General features: G+C 45.1%; 1 protein-coding gene and 1 long non-coding RNA gene across 5 annotated transcripts in view; one reads left to right on the plus strand and one right to left on the minus strand.

Moving 5' to 3' along the window:
* Nucleotides 1-1,482: 1,482 nt before the first annotated feature.
* Nucleotides 1,483-21,068, minus strand: part of babam2 (BRISC and BRCA1 A complex member 2) — a 55,449-nt gene continuing 35,863 nt past the window's right edge. For 3 of the 4 annotated variants that reach the window (XM_027001475.3, XM_081721722.1, XM_081721723.1), the window contains exons 6-11: nt 13,660-13,769; nt 8,188-8,287; nt 5,053-5,123; nt 4,861-4,943; nt 4,532-4,685; nt 1,483-3,494 (exon numbers count right to left, since the gene is read on the minus strand). In XM_027001475.3, coding sequence (XP_026857276.1) covers nt 3,431-3,494; nt 4,532-4,685; nt 4,861-4,943; nt 5,053-5,123; nt 8,188-8,287; nt 13,660-13,769 — 582 coding nt within the window. In that variant the 3' untranslated portion in view covers nt 1,483-3,430. The remainder of the gene's footprint in view (nt 3,495-4,531; nt 4,686-4,860; nt 4,944-5,052; nt 5,124-8,187; nt 8,288-13,659; nt 13,770-21,068) is intronic. The other variant, XM_081721721.1, reaches the window with a different exon arrangement.
* LOC145659383 (uncharacterized) lies at nt 8,376-12,424 on the plus strand. The gene is made up of 2 exons (XR_014125588.1): nt 8,376-8,863; nt 11,657-12,424. It is a non-coding gene; the product is annotated as an uncharacterized LOC145659383 (long non-coding RNA).

The raw sequence follows: 21,068 nt of genomic DNA on the forward strand, positions 1-21,068 counted from the left end.
TTGCTCTAATAACCTCCCACACGTGCCGCTGCCCCGTCTGCTTCATGTCTCCCGGGGCAAGGGCTGATTTAAGGTGGCAGAGAGGATTCTCAATCCATCCCCTTTCACTCCTCTTTTATTCTACGTCAGAACTCCTCAGTTGCGCCTTTAGGGTTCGAGTTTAAAATAAATTTTGAACGTGCACCTCGCTCATGTTTGCGCTGAAGCTCTTGGCAAAGGTTGGAAAGTTTGCATGTTTGGGGATTGTTTTTGTGGGTTTTCTTTGCAAAGTTCCTTGCAGGCTGCATTTCTTAGGAAAGGTGAGGCAGTGTGTGAATGTCGCTTTGAGCGAACCCAGCCTCGGGTGATCAGCCCAGGAGCGGGCCTGCGGCATTGTGGGAAACCGAGGATTCCATGCGTGTCTATAGAGCTGAGCAAACACGTCTCAGAGGCGGGTGAGGAGTCTGCACAAAGCTGCCCTGAGAGAAAATGGCCAGTAATACCTGTACCATACTGCCTTTCACCCTCAGAGTTCAGCAGCAATTAAAAAAAAACAAACAAACGAAAAAAAAAATTATATATATATATATATATATATATATATATAAAACTTTTCTTTCGCTTTTCACCCTGTGGAATGCGATATCTGGGGCAAGCTTGTTAACAGCACTGTCAGTTGCGTTGTCATATTTATTCATCACCTCGTATGTGGCCAAATTCATGGCTGACTTGTTGCAGGTGGGTGCAGAGATGTAAATTCACCTGAACCTCATCTGAAAATTTCCTCAAGTGGCATGTGTGCTGCAGGAGGATATTCCATAGGCTCTGTCACTGCCTTGCAATGATGGCTCCTTGGCAATTAATAAATCTAAGCATCGTTTAAATTGCCAAGCTTCTTATTTTTTTCGGCCTGCTGCCATAGAGATGGTTTAAATAAGGCAGGATTAAGGGATTTAGCGTATTAACAGCTAAGTTGGCAGGCAAGACCTCTGTACTAAAAGTAGATCAAATGGGGTTTGGAGGGGATTGCATCTACCAAGAACCTGAACTACACCTTATTTTAGGGCTACTGATCTGTCCCGACTGACAGGCAGACAGTTCCCTTGTTTGAACTCATCACACAAAGATATGCGATTATGTGTAAAGCAAGGAAACAATCTCAAGGACTCCAAAAGGTTCTATACATCACTAAGTATTTTCAACAAAAAAAATCCCTGATGTGACATTGAAATTGCTACAAAACTGCTTAAAGATATGAATATTTTATTATGCGCATAAGATCAACTAGGCATGGTTATTTCAGGTGAAACAAAAAGATGACAAATAGAAAAGAACAGTAGCCCGTGATGCCTCAAAGCTCACTTAGAGAGGCAATCCATTTAAATGCACTCTTTTTTCTTAAGAAATAAAGGCCAGCGCTCCTGCAGCAGATGAAGCTAATTAAGAAGAAAGTAGATAAAGGTTAGTGCAAAAAACAAAAACAAAACCCAGACTACAAGAATCTTGCTTTTTCATTCTTTTTTAATAAAAGACTTGATTCTATTAAATGCCCCAGATACATTCATCCTACAGTTCCCTATTAGACATGACAGTTGCTACATTACGAACAATAAATATAGCAGTTGGCTGGCCCCTAGGCCACCAAAGACCCCTGACAACGACCCCCTGTGCTTCATGATGAGAACCAGCAGGCATGCGGTAGCACTCTCCCCAGCACACGCTCCCTACCCCTCTCCCTAGTACTGTTTCTTCTCCCTCACGTCCCCTGAGCACACCACGTGAGCACTCATCTCTCCTGATACACGTATGCGTGCGTTCCTCTGCTGGCATGCACGTGTGTTCACACATCGCGGGAGCATTATCCGTATTATGGCAGCGGAACTGCCGAGCGGAATCAGAAGCAGATCGAGTTCAGCAGCATGTGTAGTTAATGCCGTGTCATAACATGTGCCCACAGCTCAAAACCTGGTAAGGAAACACAAACCCACACCCTCTCGTACTATACACACTGCTTCACTGCTTGTTCTAAAGGTGGCGCATCACTGAAGGAGCACACAATACATCTTACACACGTGTTATCTTAGCATCACTAAATGGATATTTTGTCAATATCAATGTATTCTGATGCTCAGGTAACTTTATAATGCCTTGTTATTAAACTGTAATTGTTAAACTGTATTTTATGCCCAGGGCCTAAAGGTTGTGTGGTTCACAATTTTTTGGTGTTACACCGTGACTTATTTTCCTTTGCCAAAGTGACACCACTCACCATATCTTGCTCTGTCTTGTACTATAATGTTTAATTGTGTTATATAAATGCTACACAACCTATGAGGTGAAGAGAGATTCAGGTAGGCCTTGGTATGATCCACTAAGGGCTGCAGCAACTATAGGTATGGGTTCAACCTCTGCCTCGATTTAAATGCAGCTCATGCTGTGTTGTATTGTTTGTCACACATGTACATGCGTTTCAGTACTTAAATAATTGAACGCAAGCCCATTTTTAGAGGTTATATCTAGACTGGCTGCACTCGTTAAAACGTTAACAACAACAAAACATGCTAAATCAAATCACCAACATCCTGACTGTGATAGCAGTGGTACCATGTGGTGTATCTGGGCTGGTCTACTCTCTCTACTTCCGAGGTGAGGTGAACTCCTTCAGGAGATCAGGTGGAGACGTGCAGGGCTTAGGGAAAAAAAACAAAACAAAAAACAAATCCTGTTGGCACGGCAGCCCCTGAGCAATGGAGTGGACTATTCTCTGCCTATTTACTCACCAATAACTGCTCGTGAGCAGGAAAGAGGTGGGATTAATACTAACGCCACGGGGGCCTCACTACAATGAAAGTGAAGGTATGGATTCATTTACACTGCAGATACTGGCTCGCTGTGGACTATGTTCGAGTACATCGAAGATTTAAATGACCTCTTTTCAGAAAACTGCTTCTGCAGTTTCCGACTACAGGACAGGTACATAAAATATAAAAGGAATTTTGCCTGAAATGAAATGAATTATACAATGAATTACACAAAGTTGTTCAGTGAATGTAGAAAATGAAGAAAACTAATTTATTCTAGCTCATGTAAGAACAGACATGGTGAAGAAAGGGGGACAATCAGTTCAAATGGATATGTGAAGGGTCCTCCAGCACAGAGTGTCTGGAGTCACAAGGGACAGGTGATCAGTGACATCTAAGCTTCTAAAGCGTTCACCTGAAAGTGTTTAGTAAACAGAGTTCGGTTTAGATGTCTCCAGTGCAGAACGGTCAATATTTTTCAAATAGACCGTCCATGGTGGCGTGTTGTTTGAGTGCGTATCTGGGTGAGCATTCTCAGAGCTGAAGGACGGTTGGCTGGGGTCGATCTTCTAGTTCAAAGCTGCCTCTTCAGCTCAGGGATTACCGGCAAATTCTCTTCACTTCACTTTCACCTCGGCCTCATTCTGAAGCTACAGTTTTCCGTTGGCAAAAGCCCCCTCCTGGAACTGAGGGATAAAGCTCTTGAAGTAGGCCCTAGAGGAAGAAAAGGGCAGCAGGCAGGGTGTGCGTGTACACACACACAAGCAGACGCATGCAGAGGGAGAGAGGGAGAGGGAGACAGCAAGAGAGAGACAACAATTTTTACGGATAAATTTTACAGGTGTAAACAGACTTGCCTACAAACTCAAATCTTTTAGAATTTTTTGCTGATTCTTTTATAACGCAGACGTAAAAATGGACCCGAACATTGTTTGCCACTGGTCCTTTAAAGAACATTCAAACTATTTACTAATACAGAGCCAGAGGGAAAAGACTATTTCAGTGAAGTACGATAAAAGACGCCATTATGGAGACCAGAGTACAAACACTGGGAACTCATTATCTTTTGCATTTATCACCCTTTCCAGCAGATAGGTGTGGTTCGGTGTACAGCCCTAAGGTGAGAGTCATGCGTTCCACTGTCCCTGTGTACTGGGGACAGGGTGGCCTGCGGCTTTCCGCGTAGCAACCTAGAGGGAACAAACCGAGCAAAGTGTACGCAGGTGTGGCTGCGGCAATCAGCACATCTTCTGTAGTAGTGCAAGAATCCGCATGCCAAACTACTGATTTGCTTGCTCTGCTTTTAACCAGGGACGTGCTGTTATAAAGTAGACACCAATTAGTACTGAATGATGAAATGAAAAATCGACACAGTGGGCAGCTGCTGAGTTGCAGCTGATCGTCAATTTGAGAAATAGCCCATGGTTAGAGGCGACTGCTTCATGTCATTAAAAAGGGAAAGAATAGTGGATGTCCATGATGCTTTAGACACTGGTTATACGAGAGGCATTTAATTAACCAAGTTATTCATTTAAGAGTAATGTGAGGAAATAATATAACTGTTTAACCTGATGTGAGTGTAACTAAAAACAAGGGAAGCAGAATCACAAATCTATCAGTATCGGCTTTGGTATCAGTATCGTCAAGCGATGTTTGTTATCAGTGGATCACTGACTGACCCAACTGCTATCCTGTCTATCCTGTTTTGAACATTATTTCAGTGAGAGGTGGTGGGTTCGGTGGGGCCTTACTTGGCTCTTTTGGCCATCTCGTTGCCATCCCAGCGCGGACTGTACGGGTAGGACTTCTGCACCTGCGAGTAGAGCTGTCCACTGCTGGTGAAGTGGTAGATGGACTGGAAGGTGAGTGTAGGCTGGTCTCGTGGGAAGTACAGGGGCAGATCCACTGTGGCACGGGGAGAGGACTGAGGTCACAAAAGAAAGTCTGGCACATAACCGGACAGCCTCATGGCCCTTGAAGAACGGTGATTAGCACCCAAGCCGATGTGATATTCCAGCCAGTAACAAGCGTGGGTGAGACCGCTTGCTGGTCGTGTTTGTGCTTTCGATCCCTCACTCACCATGGACGAGGAAGCAAAAGTCCGTCCACATAAGCAGAAGAGTGAGCTTGGTAAAGCCCACAGCGTCGTACTCCACCACCCCCCTGCACACGGGCAGCACATGAAACTCAAGCGTCATCTCACATGCCTTACATGTTCTGTATGTAAACTATTTCAATTTAAAGTAAGGGAATGAAGGAGCAGAGAACTCACATTCCAAAGTGACTAAGAAATGCAGCAATGTACTCTCTTCTCTTATGATAGCCCTGGATTACATACTGCACCTGAATCAGAAAATCAAAACGCAGGAAAGATGCAGAAGGTGACCCAGTGTTCAGTTCAGTTTTTACACTGTACAAGGCACTACAAGGCAGTAAAATGCAGTGTGCATTGACACAGGTCACAAAGTCTTTCCAGCCAACAGCATGTGTTCACATGGTTTCAACATTTCACAAGGAATCAGCTGAATCCTTACACTTTTGCATGTGCATGGAGGAAGCATGGTCATGAATTACATGAGCAGAGAGTTGCATTCGTGAATGACATCCCTGTATTCCTCTGTACTGCTGTGGGTGGGGTGTGTGAGTGAGGAAGGGCACGGGTGACCAGTGCACGCTGAGCACATCCCTTGTGCGTGCCGAGAGTAGAACACAGTTTGGTTTGCGAAAGAACAGGACCACCCGGCAGGCACAGGGGCCACTCAAGTGGTGTGGTGCCAGCGTTTTCCCGGGAGACCCACTGCCGTGTGATGCGATGGAGGCAGGCTCCAGCTCACCCGCGCAAACGTATTTATGCACGACGAGATAATCAAAGGCTACTCCAGCTTGCAGCACAGTTTGTCATCTGGAAACGTTTACGTCACCGATGTTTGTATTGCTCTCTCTTTAAATGCTGTGTCCAGCGCGACGGAACAACACAAGCACCTATATGTCCCGGCTTTAGACTGTAGTCATGCCGCATCTTGCCACAGGCGAAGAAATATATTTACCTGTCTGCCTTAATTCTGTCTGTGGCAGAGCAGGGTGGTGCAGGTAAATTGTCTCCAGGCGAACACCCTGATGCCCTGCATTGGCAGGGCGCAAGCACAGGCAAGCACAAGTCAACAGCCACCGCCTAGCTGTGGCTCCACGCGCCCGCACCCAAGCACCTGGACCCCTCCCTCCCTGGCTGGAAAGGCACACACTAATGCTAACTAATGTTAAATGGGGCATAATGTAAATTTAACTGTGAGAAATATGCACTGGAGCAATGTGAAAACATCCCATCTGGGCTAGAGAGGTTTCTTCCTGATCCATGTGTTTCCTGAGTGCATGTCCTGCAGACCCTGGTAAACTGAGTGTACAAGCAGGGGGAGGCTCACATGAGTTAGGGTTAGGGGGGGGCAAGACGCCTGCTAACGCACTGCGACAGAGCCAAGCTCAGAGAGCCAGACAGGCTAAACTGAACCTGCTTTGCTTATTATGATACAACCTTAATACATTGCTTAGCATTAATGCACATACAAGATGACATTGTACTTTTGTTCACTCTTTCATACAAACAGAAAAGCAGCTCTGTGGATGTTTCGCATGTGTGTACATTTCTCTCAACAAGCTCCACTTCATGACTTGGCTAGTCTCGAATGTGTGTAAAGCATTCATTTCAGAGGGCGGCAGCATGTTACATTACACTAACAAGAGTGCGCATGCGCGCGTACACACACACACACACACACACACACACACACACACACACACACACGCACATGCATGCACGCACGCACACGCATGCACGCACACGCATGCACGCACACGCATGCACGCACACGCATGCACGCACACACACACACGTACACACACGCTCGCACAGGCACGCATGCTCACTAGCACATGCACACACACGGACATATGCTCTCACACACGCACGCACAAACACACATGCTTTTTTTCTTGGCAGAGCTTAGCGGCAGAGGTGAGCAGGGCAGGAACTGCGGATCACCGCACTCCACACCCTTGCTGGGGGCAGGCAACCAAACCCTCCTATTGGCCAGTGAGCATGAGGTGGGGGGTGAGAGACAGGTGAGTCACAGCTAAAATATTTGGTCGTTAGATGTGCTCCATTGCAGTACCTCAGAACCTGACTTCCTGTACCTGTGTACACCTGGGTGTGTGTGCGTGAGTGTGTGTAGTGACAGTATGCGTTTGAAAGATAATTTCTTTCACTTTCAACACAGAATTATTTATTTTTTGTATGATGTAATCTGGACCTGGGCATACACATCCATAAATTGTATCATACGATTGCTAAAACTATGAATCATTCAAACAGACTGAATGCTGTTGCATTAGTCTAGGTGTGGTAACATACACCTTGCTGCTTCAACAAAAGAGAAATTTCAAATAGTTAGCTTCATGCCTTAACTACATGTAACTACATGCCTTTTATATGACTTTCAGTGTAGACAGTTAATAATTCAGAAGAATTGAATAGTTATTGAATTATATTAACAGATTAATTCCATAATACCTTGAGTTTGAGAGATTAAACTTCCAACAATTTTATATTTCACTGGCCTGATTATACCTCCTATAAAAATTAAATGTTTTTCAATTACGTGTCGAATTTGCTACACATTCAAATGACTGTTTAACAGTATGAGCTTTCTGCAAATTTTCACCCTTGTCAAATGTTATCCAGGTCCTCCCTGTTATCCGTGCCCGCCCTCTCTGCCTGCTCCATGACCCGGGCTAGGGTGCTTGGAGCCTGGGGCTGGAACACAGACAGGGCCTGATTATACATGCTGTCTCCCTGGCTACGCCAGCCCCTATTAGGTGACGTGAGGGGCCCCAGGAACTGGGATCAGGGAGGGGGGGATGGAGGCCCTCCCCAAGGCCACTGACACTCCGCTTCATCTCCACCTGTCGTCCGTCCTGCCCTCCCAGGGCTTAAATGGGCCATGGAAGCTGGCCAGAATACACAAGCCATATGTGTGCAACCATGCATTCATACTCGAATGAAAAACCACATGCAAATGTATTTATACTAGCACTTACTTTATCTTGTTTTATTGCCTGAAATGTTTCCAGGTTATATTGGCTTTGGTTGTGTTATGTGGATCTATATTGGTTATTTGATTAGAATTCACTTCAATTCACTGAATACCTAGATCTACTATTATTACTTTTATTATTATTGTCACCAGACACACAAAAAAAACTATCCCCTATGGTGCACATACACAATACTAAATGCTGCACACACCACTGCACTTCACACTAGTGCAGGGAGTGCAGTGCAATTATATAATCTCTGTAATTAATGTGTGGGCACACAGGCACATACAAGCAGAGGAAGACGGCCGCTCTTTACCTTATTTGTGAGTAACTGGCACACTTGAGGCACGTAGTCAATGAGGCAGCCTCCACTCGGGAAGGCTGGGATGTGCAGGGCTGAGGGCCCTCCAAGGGCACTGTGGGAGAGAGCAAGAGACACACGGAGCGGAGCACTGGTTAAAAGCACACGGAGCACGGCAGAAACGCAAAATCGCAGCAAGATCTGAACAAAGCACGCTCTGAACACCAGGGCAATCACATGACAACTGCAGCTGCAACGGAAGTTCACATTTCCCCGGATGGTTTTAGGGTATCAGGTGGTGAGCTGCCAGGGGGCAGGTGGGTGGCGCCTGAGCGCAGAGGGGACAGGCCACTCGGAGGCCATGATTGGCTGGGGATGAAGCACGGAAGAAGGGCCTCCTTTTGGGCTGCCGCTCAAGTCATGGCGGTGATCTGCCCACCATGCGCTCAGTTGGCTCTACCCTGGTCCCCGTGCTTGACCGAGGGAGTCTACCACCGCTGCTGATTAGCGCAGAGCAGGAGGGAGGCCGACCGCCTGCCAAGATGACAAACGACGCCAGGGAGCCCGCGGGCGGATCGCACGAAGATCACCCGCTTGTTGGACGCCTCAATATCGGATATCAGACCATACTCATCGCTGCTGTGGCCCTCCATGCCTGAGCAGGGCAGGACATGACTAACGAAGATTTAAGGTACTATCATTCTGGCTCAAGGACACTGCTCAGAATTAGCCTGTTGGGGCAGTTGATTTACTGACAGTCACAGTTAAGAGAACGGAGGATATCAGCGTGATATTTAAAAGCAACAATGGCCTTAATATTTCAACAGCCAGTGTCTTTATCTGGCCTTAAATCTACATGTGACTTGAGGTCCTTAAGATTATAATATCTTTTGAAAGCTTTAAAATACTGTGTGTTAACTGAGCCCAACCCAGTTCTTGGAGTTCCACCTTCTGGTACAGTTGAGTTCCCACCCTAGTCAAACACACCCATTCTTCAGGAGCATGTGAGCGGTCATACTCCATGTGTTGGATGAATGTAGGTGCTAAATGCAATGGCAGGGTTGGGCACCCACACTATAACACTAGTCTTATTAATGCACTGTGATTATAGTTATGGTTATTCACACTATGGTGCAAGAGCACTATTATCTAAAGCAGGGCTGGTCAATGCAGTTTACTGACAGTTATTATGTGTCTAGATTTTTTTTCTGATTATGGCAAAACACCACCTAACTTCACTATGTAGGGACCCTATTTAATAACACCACTTCACTATATAGGGACCCTACTTTGGAAAAAAAAAGGAAGGGTGCTCATGTTCAAGGTTGGCGTGAACATCAACCTGGGTCTTGACATATCCTCACAGAACACACACACACACACACACACACACACAAAAGACACCCAGGCGTAACGAAATATTAAACCTGGAAATGGGCCAAGGGGAAATGCGGAGGAAAAACGCTGAGTCCCAGAAACAATAAGACAAACAGAAAGAATCTGGGAGCAGATTCAGAGCGTCTCCCACTTCCTCCACACCTCAAGGCTTCTTCACAGACGGGAGGATGACATAAGGGTTCACACAAAGTGTTACTGGGTGGGACTGATTCACAGGGTTAAGGGAGGATGGAGACTGTTCCATTAAAAGCCAACGTGCTGGAGGACTGTCTCTGAAATATTCACATTGGACGGAGCACTCATTTTTGTTAACATGCACAAAACAGTAAATTTTCCTATTCCAAATGCACGAAGAATGTGCGAGGAGGGATTTGCAAAATGTAAGTGCATTGTCCTCCCATATAAAAAGAATGCGCCCCTCACCTTGAAGATATGGAAAGTAGCCACTGACATCCAGGCACGGCTCAGCAGCACTGTCATTAGGGCTTAGATCGAGAATGCGCTTCTATGATAGAACAACCAGCCATCAGTGAAACAATCTAAAGCAAATGCAGAGCAATTACACGCATGAAAATGTCACTCATGTCTATCAACCTTATAAAGTGCTCACTGCACAGACATGCTATTCATAAAGTAAAAGTGGAAATGGTAAATTATCATGGATGTCAGTCAGCGGCGAACTGTTATTCAACTGTCAGCATCGCCACTTTCTGAATGCTTGTCTATCATAGCTCTTTGCCCTCGGTAATCATGTCAGAAGGAGCTGAATTGAAGGGATGGGAGAAGAGACTATGCTGGACAAAGTGGGGGGACAAAGAATGCCCTAATAACAAAGAACCATGCAGCACTGACAATGGAGCTCACATCTCCATGGAGACGTGCTGTGATGCTTCACTGACATCTTCATGGGGACGCGGCACCGCTCAGATGGTGTCCGCTTGGCAGCTAGCAGCTGACCACTCCACACATGCCTTCCCCGCTACGATATGCAAGAGGTGGGCTTCTGAAGCTTACATGTGCCAAGAACCACTTCACACTACACACACAACCCACTACACATGCCCATTATGTGTGTAGGTGCTTACATCGCTATGAGATGGAACTGGCCACTATAGAAGGTGGAAGGTAAACAAACAAACAAACAAACAAACAAAAAAAGGATTGTGTACTGTCAAACAAACACGCTCTCTCTCACTCCGTCTCTCTCACTCACACACACATGCACACAACCCCACACAACCACACACCTCAGATGAAGCAGAACTGAATATTTTTTGCGCTGCGCACTTCTTCAGTGAGTTGCTGGGCTGAAGCAGAAGCTGTGCCCACACCTTAGTAGTTGTTGTTGTTCTCTACAAGAGTGGCTCCGGTGAAGAGCCAAGCGTGCATGCAGCACAAAGAGCACATGCACCAGAGTGCCAACCAAAGGGAAGGCAAGTCCTGCTAGAGAGCAACTCTAAAACGCGCGTCTCTGAAGAGGACGGTCGCGCTCTCCAGCAGAGACAAAAGGAGGGGAAAAAAAGGAGCTCTGAAAATATCTCCATCAAGCCATAAACATGTGTAGGAGTCTGAATCTCTCAATCTGTCAGGCATCCTGGTTCGAGGAGGGAGATGTGAAGTCCACTATAGAGCGCAGTGAGAGCCTCACTAATAATAACGCAGCCTGTGTGTGGGCGTGCAGCAGAGAGATCGCAGCGGCTCGGGTGATGCTTGAACCGGGAGAGGTTCGGCGGGTAAACGGGGATGTGTGCAGACCTGCAGAGGAACAGGGCCTTGGAGAGATGCTGAAGAAGGAGAGAAGGAGAGAGAGGGAGAGAGATGTAGACAGAGCGACAGAGGAATAGAAGGAGAGGGACTTCTATGTGGTGTGCATTTGACCCTGCTTGAGGTGGCTAAGAGAGACCTTTCTCTGACTCTCCTCTTTCAAGTCCCACTCCCTCGCGCTGGCTCTGCCTTTGTGCCGGAGCCAGGGGGGCCAGCCGGCCGGCCGGCTGCAGGGGATGCATTCCCTGCCAGCCTTCAGGAGGCCTGTGAGACGGGGCACGCAGCTCTTTAGATGTGCTGAGCGCTTTTTTTTTTCTTCCAGAGCTTAAAACAAGGACAGCTCGCCTAGGCTGCGGATGCACAACCTGTGTGTCAACTGGGGACCGAACAGAGCATCGCCGATGGCAACCTAAATCCCCCCCACCCTCACCACCCACCAGCCTCTCACTCCACCAGTGAGAACAGAGGCCCCTTATGAATGCAGAGTCAAAACAATGGACATGATGCATATCTCCCCACAGCAAAGCATAAAACACTGTTTACATGCATATGTATACAGCAAATCCACATGTGTAGGTGTGTGTCGGATTGTGCACGTCTGCAAAAAACCCCAAAAACCCCACAAAGCAAAACAAAAGCAAAACAAAAGCAAAACAAACAACAAAAAAAGGTGAAAAACAGAATTTAAATGTTTTTTATTTTTGTAAGCTTTGTTCATGCTTAAGGTTTGTCCTTGGGAGTTCCATGTTTTAACCCTTTTATGTAAAACCCCCCCATTCTGCCTACAATCTCTCTTACACACACACACCCACGCAGTCAAACACAAGCATCCTGCCTGTTCATTTACCAGCCTAGCCTGGGACAGTAATATGCAGGGTCAAGCCCATGCGGATTCCCGTTATTAACCCCCTCAAGATGCAGCGGGTGGGGTGGGGGGGGTTACCATGGCCCGAGACGGATACAAGCTGACATGGCTGTACACCCCCCGCTCTCACTGGGCACGATCGTGTGGGTCAAGGATGGCGCAGATGGACAAGGAACATGGAGGAAAATGGGGGAAAAAGAAAAAAGAACGCTGGCCCAGAGGTGGGCACTAGCAGAACTCGCCTATGGAGATCCGCTCCTGCTTAGTCATGTTGAAGGGTCTTCCTTCCCTTCTGAGGGGTAGCCTTGTGGTGTGTTCTGCCCACACAGACGATGGAGAGATGTCAAGAGGTGTCAACATGGCCATAGTCTTTCAGTGCCTTTTCTTTTGTTCTGGATACTGAATTTAAGTGTTCCTTGTTGACTTCAACTCATGTTTCATATATTACATTGTGCTAAAAGAACATGACTGTTTGCTAATGCATGTTTCTCTGCTGATGGAGTATAGAACCTGACTGCTGATGCATGTTTCTCCGCTGAGGTGTATAGAGCATGACTGTTTGCATGTTTCTCTGTTGATGGTGTATAAAACACGACTGTTTCCTGATGCGCGTTTCTGTGTTGATGGTGTATAATGCCTAACAGGGTCCGGGGCATAATAAGATGAGTTTAGAGTTCAGAAAACCCAGCGGAGGCTCCAACAGCCATATGAAAATATTTTTTCCCCAAACACAACTTTTATAGTCTAACAACAATAAGCCCCGAAGAATTGAGCAATGGAAAGAACCCTCTCAGTTCTTAACATAATCAAATTGAAATCTGACATGCCAACACACAAAATGACACAATATAACATATAACATAACAACAGTCAGATTAACTCACTATCATTCACACTCATGCACAGATAAGCACACATGCGTAGACACTTGTGCACACACAGATATACATGCATGCACACGCACCCACAGCAGACTAGTTCCCAATTCCCCAAATATTTAGAGAAGTAAATAGCAGAAGAAGTAGTTCTTCTGTCATATGGAATCCAATTTGGCAGTTGGATAAGGTGTGTCATCGGCTATGTCTGTGTCCTTAAATATCACCACCACAAGTCAGTTTTTGGGAGCCTGTTATTTCCATGATGTCTGTGTATGATTAATCCTTAAGGAAAAACATACCATTTTCAAAAACTATTTTTATTCATGTCTGCTACGCATTTCTAAAGGACAGCCTGAGTAAGGGGGACCAGTATAGAGCAGATGAAGAGGGGACTAGGGGAGAGAAGGCCATGCATTAAAGAGAACTCAAGTTTCATTGACAACCATCAACTTGTGCAGAACACTGTCTATAGCAGGTAATAGTGAGAAGTATAGTGCAACATGACAGTTACTGTTTTCGCATCTAATTCCTTAGACATGGATTTAATTGAAGTAGGAATTTTGTGTTTAAAGGGGTACTTACTGTTCTATGCTGGGTGATAAGAAGAGTTTGGGGAAGACCTGAGTGGCCTCGGCATCCTCAAAGCTAACAGACAGCAACGCCACATCCTCCCCCGGGTCCAGAGCTGTGTCCTGAGGGGTCAAGAAGAAAGCAGCATTAGCAAAATGGTATAAAAGTAACATGGTATGATATCTAAAAAGTCCACCAAACTCAAATAGGTGTACACAGACTGTTAAAGGATGCATGTAAGGAGAGAGGCAGTTCTCTCTCTCTTTATATATATATATATATATATATATATATATATATATATATATATATATATATATATATATATATATATATATATAGCAAGAGAACAAGAGAGAACAAGCCTCAATGCTAATAAAGCTGTGTCCTGACACAATGAGGAGGCTGACCAAAACCATTAGGACGATGGCATAAAATGTCATACAATATGTCCATCCAACCCAAACACATTTATACAAAATGTACCAAAGGAGAGAGAAAGAGAAAGAAACAGAGAGCTGATCAGGTTTTTTGTGTGGAGGTGGTTCAGGGTTCAGGCGAAAAAGATGCCTTCCATCACTCATGCTGCAATAGCCTGAATCCTGTTGGCCTGTGCCTGAATTTAGGGCAGGAGTGTCCTGCAAGGGCTGCTGCCTGATTGGCACAGGGGCCAGTGTCTGATCAGCGCAGAAGGGGTCTGCAGGGGCCAGTGTCCGATGGGTGCGGGAGTCTACCGCAGGGGTGCGTCTGCCGGAGCAACACGGAGTGCACACGCAGGGCTCTAAGCGAGTGACGTATTCACTCTGTTTGAACATGTCCATTTTCCATAATTGCTGCGTTCCACACTATATCCACCAGCGGTGTGCAGTGGACATGTGATGGTAACAGCGGAATCAAGTGCAGGAAGTGTGAACACGTAACCCGAGCAGGAGTTCGGGGGTGTCAGGAGGAATCTATCCCGCTATTGTTTTAATAAAGATTCATAAAGACTCAGCAGGACCCCTGAATTATAATATACTTAAATCTTACTATCCTTTATAATCAAAATGCATTGCTTGTATTTAGCTGCAACTGATCCAGTTATGACTGAGATTGGATCTCATTTAAGGTATTTGCTTTAGAATATAATAAGATGATCCACTTAGTAAGAGAAACCATTTTAGACTGAGTCAAAATAGAAAACAGTTGAGACAAAATCCTAAAAAAAAAAATGCAGTCAATAAAGGCTTAGTTTCTTTGTTGCTCTTCCCACACTATTGATGCTACAAAAACTGATCTTGCTATCCCTAAATAAATGAATGGTTTATGGATTTGGCGCTACAAGTAAAAGGCATGAAATGTTAGATGCTTTAACTTCTGTTGCACATCTATATCATTCAGGAAGTAGATCATACACTCGAGCTTTCAGAGGGAGTCAAACATTGTCACTATTATGTTGGCAAAAAAGCTTCATACTGAGCAAAATTAGGTCATAGCAGACCCTTTACTAAATCCCCAGCTGAGAGAGGCCAAGACCTGCCAGTCTGAATAAAGACTCCTTACACTGTTTCTAAATGGTCATATGTAAACTTAATAGCTAATTCAATTTTGGAGCATAGCTTTTGAGGTACCAAAGGATTTCAGATTATAAAAATCTTAATTACAGGAATCTCTTCTGGTGTTGACTGCATTCTTTCTCTATTTCTGTGTACCTTTTGAAATATAATATGTTGAACGAATGGAAACTGTACTGGAATTCAGTGTCTCTCATTAGATAGATAACAGCAGAATGACTCAGACATCAGGAGGAAATAAATGAAACCACATTTCTTTGAAAAGTCAAGGCAACGGCACTTTGCAGCACAGAAGAGACTTCACTGTGCAAATCATATCTGATGTGCGGATCTCCAAATAAAAATGGATTTAAAAAATGCATTTTACTTTCAGCCATCTTGTGTTCAACTAGGCATGTTACTACTTCAGCTGCCCTGGACATTTGCAGAGCAACACATGCAAGCCTCTGCACGCTCAGGCTCCTGTTACCTCCGTGCACAACTTCTGAACCACTGCCCACAGCTATCTAAGTGGTGCAAAACCAACAGTAAAGTTCTGACTTCTCTCAACAGCCAAACTTATAGCTCTAATGTACAGTGTGGTTGAGGATATGTTATTTTTTCTTTGTGCAGAGACTTCTGTTTAGGTATGGCAGTAACTTAAGTGGGGTATTTAAAATTAACACATTTATTTTAAATGTAGAAATAACTTGATATGTACATAGGAAACATATTTGAACAGCCTTACTTAAAACACAACTTACCATACATGTAAAATGTAAATTAGACTGAAAGACAAATCAGGTGGTTGTGTCACTTAAGTGACCTGAGTGGGGGTCAGAGGACACGAAATTCAACCTGAAGATGGCATAATTTAGAAATTAATTTTACAAATCAAACTGAAGATGACTTTACAACTGAGCGTACAGGCCCCTCTATGTGCCGCATTCCAGGACTCTGTTGTAAAGGGTCTGTCTAATGATGCTGGGAGGGCAAATGTGTACATGGGGCGTACACGCTCTACGTACGAGCTCCGAAAGGCACCAAGCCACTGCAGGCGAGCGGCTGTCGGCAGCCCATGGTGTTGCCTGATTAAATCAGTCCACCTCGGTGCAGCAAAGCTAGAACATGGCTGGAATGAGGAAAAGGACTCACTCATCAAATTCTCTGCTAGTTGCATCTAGCACTGGGTGATACTAAATTACAGGTTAGATTACCCTAAATTACAGGTTAAGGTGGCGATCAAAGCAAGGAGAATATCAGGCTTGAGACAATTCCATCATAATTAATGAAGTCTCTAATAGCAGGCTTAAAAGGCTGCAACACTGGCACACTTCAAATACAGTAAGGTGCAATTAAAACAAATAAACAAATAAAATGCAGACTTTCAGTTGAATCTTACTGCTGTTCCACAGCAATTAAACCAGAAACTGTTGACTTTGCTGTATAACGTCAAGCGTAAACAGATCTGCGTGCAACTACGTGGAAGTAAAGCCTACTCATTTGAGGGGGAAGTCTGTGTCTGCAGTAGTCTGTGTCTGCCTTGCGTTAATCCCGTTAATCCCCCTGCAGGAGTCAGGAGAGGGGCCACGGGTGAAGGGTACTGGGCTGGATTAAGGGTCCCTCTGCCCTGGAGACGACACCATGGCTTCCAGTGCAAGGTCAAAGTCAAGAGGACCCTTAGTTTTACATGAATACATTGTGATTGTGCACCAATTTTTTCAGATTTGACCATGAGACAAAATGCAATATCTGGAATTCTAAAAACATGTACATTAATATTGAACAAGAATATCAGAATCACAGAAAACAAATCAAACAAATTCCTCAAAAGCCAAGAACAGTACATTGCCTGGACTTGCATGAATTAAAAAACAAACAACTCCCCCCAATATATACACGTTGTCTCTGCTGCAGGCTTAAAGCTTCTTCCTCAGTAGGGACATCATTAACATGCACCTCTCGCCTTTCCACAGGCTTTCTGACAAAGTGCATGAAATGCTGATGAAGAGGCCAGTGGTGAGTAATGAGTGTCTGAGTGACCCTGGGATGGATAGAGTGCATGGGGCTTCCTGAACACCATTACTATCTCTTCTGTCAAAGCAGTGACTCAGTGTAAACGTGTAGGAATGGGGAGGTCAGGGCAGCCCAGGGTAGTTCCTGGCACGCGCCGCATTCCCCCTCTCCGTCACTCCCGGCGAGGTGGGCAGTCAAGCCCGCGATGTGACACTGTGGAGATGTGACAGCTGACTCCAGCCAAGAGTTGTCTGGTCAAAGTCACAGTTCACTCTTCATACACAACAGCATCCCCCCCGACACACCCCACCAAAACTTTAAGGCGAGCTGGATGAAGCTGACCGGTTACACCTCACCAACATAGAAAGTGTGACATGGCCACCTTTAACACACCCTGGAAGGACCATCAAGACCAGACAAATCAGTTCATGTTAGAATCCTGGAACGGCAGCATATGTTCTGGGTAAGAAAGCCTGTAGTGAGGTACAACAAACATGCTGATGAAATCACAGACATCATGCCAAAAGATTCCATGTGAAAAGAAACGAACATGATGCAAAGCAGAAAACCCAAGGGAATCCTATCCGGAGCCTATCCTAGACCTCTTCCTGCTCCTACGTATTAGCAGGCTGGAAACACTGTAATGAACAGCCACAGGAAAGAAAGTCATTTATTAACCTAGAAGCAGAATGCCATCAGACTGGGGGCTGTCGGGGCGCACAATAAACATATAATAAGCAGCACAATAGGCCAAGGTAGAGCAATGAGCCATGGCAGAGTACACCCAGGACAGCCGGAGCGCGCTGCTCTAAGTATATGTGTGGGTGGGTCGGAGAGAGCAGGTAACGGCTTCAAAATGAATGGGTGTGGTTCTGAAGGCAGTTTGCCAGCCGGACAGGGTGCAAAGGTCTGTTACTTAATGGCACAAAGGGGTAATAAACATGCCGGTCATGTTTGTACAAGTAGCTGTCTATGAATCTGTGGGGGAAAATGCGCTGGTATGTCTGAAATAAAATACAAATTGATAAAATAAGCAAATAATCTAAGGAATGAATGCAAACACATGCTTTTATTTTGACATAAGCCTTTAAAAATAGCATATAATGAAATGAAACAAGCATGACCTTTTTCCTCTGGGCAACTTGAAGTAAAGAAGAAAGAAAGAACAAGAAAATAAGAGGGGCATATACCAGCCTAGTGCTTAAAAGCCACCCATGTAGTACATAAAACCCTCCATCATTCTGATAACCCCTGTAACATTGAGACTCAACCACTTTAACCACTATATGAGACTCAACCACTTTAAACATTCTAAAAGAATGCATCAAACTCTGCTAGCACAATTCACAGCAGGTGTATGGATGAGCAAGTTGTTGTTGTTGGGGTGTGTGTGCGTGCGCGCGCGCGCAAATGGGAGAATGATATTTGCAAGTGACATCAAGGATAACAAATGCTGGCAGTCTTGGCAGTCTTGCAGGCTTTACTCACCTTACAAAAAGCAATATGATGCAAAAGCAGCTGTCAGGCTTTCAGGCTTGAGAGTACGGCCTGTTGCTCCTTCCATAGTCAGAGAGCGCATATTACACTGACAGACAGGACAGAAGCGTCCTCGTGTGTTCCCACCACAACCACTCACCACATTAAGACACAATCACTGTCACTGCAGAAATGGACATGTCACACATTGCCTTCGAACACTAAAATGGACATACTGTACATGAAAACTCGTCAGGGAAGCAGCTCTTTGCTCATGACTGCTCTCTCTTTTTAATTACATTTTTTTTTTTTTTTTTACCAAGACCATTGTGGAGAGGGGAATCGAAATCAATGTATATATATATAATGAGCGAGAATGTCTGAATTCTAATAAAATAAGAAATGTATCACTGGAATGCCCTTTCGGACATGAGTCACACAAAACACACAGAGCTAAATGACTCTCATGGGTAGGTATGAGAGCCAGACATACAGTCACTTGAAGGCAATACACAGAGAAACAAAACATCCACGCAGATAAATTTACTCATGCATACATTTTAATGCACACCTAAGTCACAAACCACAAGAAACACACACACAAACACACACACACACACACACACACACACACACACACACCAGCATCACTGCCTGGAAATGGCTGATGAAACACCTGTTAGTGACTCATACACGACAATCAACAGCTGCTTAGTAATCAATGTTGAGTTGCCAAAAAAAACCAAACAACAAACAAACAAACAAAAAAAAAACCAAACACACGCACGCACACGCACACACCCACACCCACCATGTACTCTGCCCCAAGGTGTTACCAGGGACGAGTACTTAGTGAGGCAACAAAGATTCAGGACAAGCTCTAAAAGGCACAAGTACAGAGGTGGAGCCATCAGACACGTTAGGCAATGAAGTTAAACAGGGCCATGTGTAACACCCAGTGAGCAGGTCAGAGGAACAGCCTCTCTCTGCAGTGCACACAGAAAGACACCAGCTCACGTTGAGCAATTGTAAAATCTCCACAGAGCACAAACACCGATTAGGAAATAAGCAATTTCTGAAAGAAGCCAAGTTTCCAACAGAATGCTCACTAAACCTTTCCAGGTGCACGCATCTCATGCCAGTCTTTACATACACAATGACAGCACCAAACCCAAAAAGACAAACAGGTACTGCAAGTTCAAATACTTTCGTGTCCCCAGGAACTATTTGTCATCTTATGGGCCTTTCACTTTGCCTCACTTTCTCTATCTTTCTCTACCACTCTCGAGGCGTAAGAACAGCTTTCCCACATTGCACCACATGGTAAACAAAATGATGCTTTCACATGCACGACTTCTCGGCATTGGGTGTCATTGGGCCAGTGTGAGAGCGCGTGTTACAGCACAGCACGGACAGGCTGGGTTACATTTTTGTCGTCCTCCTCTCCGCGGGTCCTGGGAGGGAGGGCGGGAGATGTGATCAGCCAGGTGATGTGGTGATCTCCTGGGAGAGAGGGACAACATCTGTGGCACCATGGAGCAACCTGAGCTAAGCACGTGGAGATTTAATGAGAGCCAAGAGCATTTATGAACTGCACTGGGGCCTGGCCTGATGCCAGGCTGCAGAGATAACCGGATGATAACCATGCCCACATAGTGGTCAGTATAATTCTAAATGTTCACTTTATCTTTGACTCAATATATACAAGCCCCATCACCATGTGAAGTTAAAAGTTAAAAAACACAGCTAATATCACACTGTGCACAGTGCATCACGGTGTGCACTTTTAATATCACTTTTCAACAACAGTGCTGTACTATCATCTAGACATCTTTCCCTCATACACACACATATATGCATGCAGGTGTGTGTGTGTGTGTGCACACATTTTAATGCACACCCAAGTCACAAACCACAAGAAACACACACACACACACACACACACACACACACACGCACGCACACACACGCGCACACACACACAAACCACAAACTGCGAGAGGAAATCCAGAAATGTACAAACAAATAAGACGCAGATCTCCAAAATGTTCTGTTCCTCTGTAACAAAGTAAACAGGGTCACGACTCAGTCTCCACCCTGAACTGTGACCTATGCCCCCTTTCCTGGGCCTGACCTTTGCAAGGCAATGGCGAGAGGAAAAATAGGAAGTGCGTGCTGTTGCAACATGGGCTAGTCAGCCCGCAGCAATGTGCTTTCTCCTTTCTTGTTGACCCCTATGAGGTCATCTCAAGTGACTGACAACACACATCTAAATAATGTAGTGCATTATTTAACAAATGGTTCCACTGCAAAAAACACTACAAATCAAAGAGGCCCCAATACAGTTGTGGTTTGAATCTTCACTATCTTTCTCTAAATGGCCATGTTTTTCCACCT

This window comes from Electrophorus electricus, chromosome 10, assembly GCF_041902795.1.
Source record: "Electrophorus electricus isolate QZ-2024a chromosome 10, ASM4190279v1, whole genome shotgun sequence".
NCBI lineage: Eukaryota > Metazoa > Chordata > Actinopteri > Gymnotiformes > Gymnotidae > Electrophorus > Electrophorus electricus.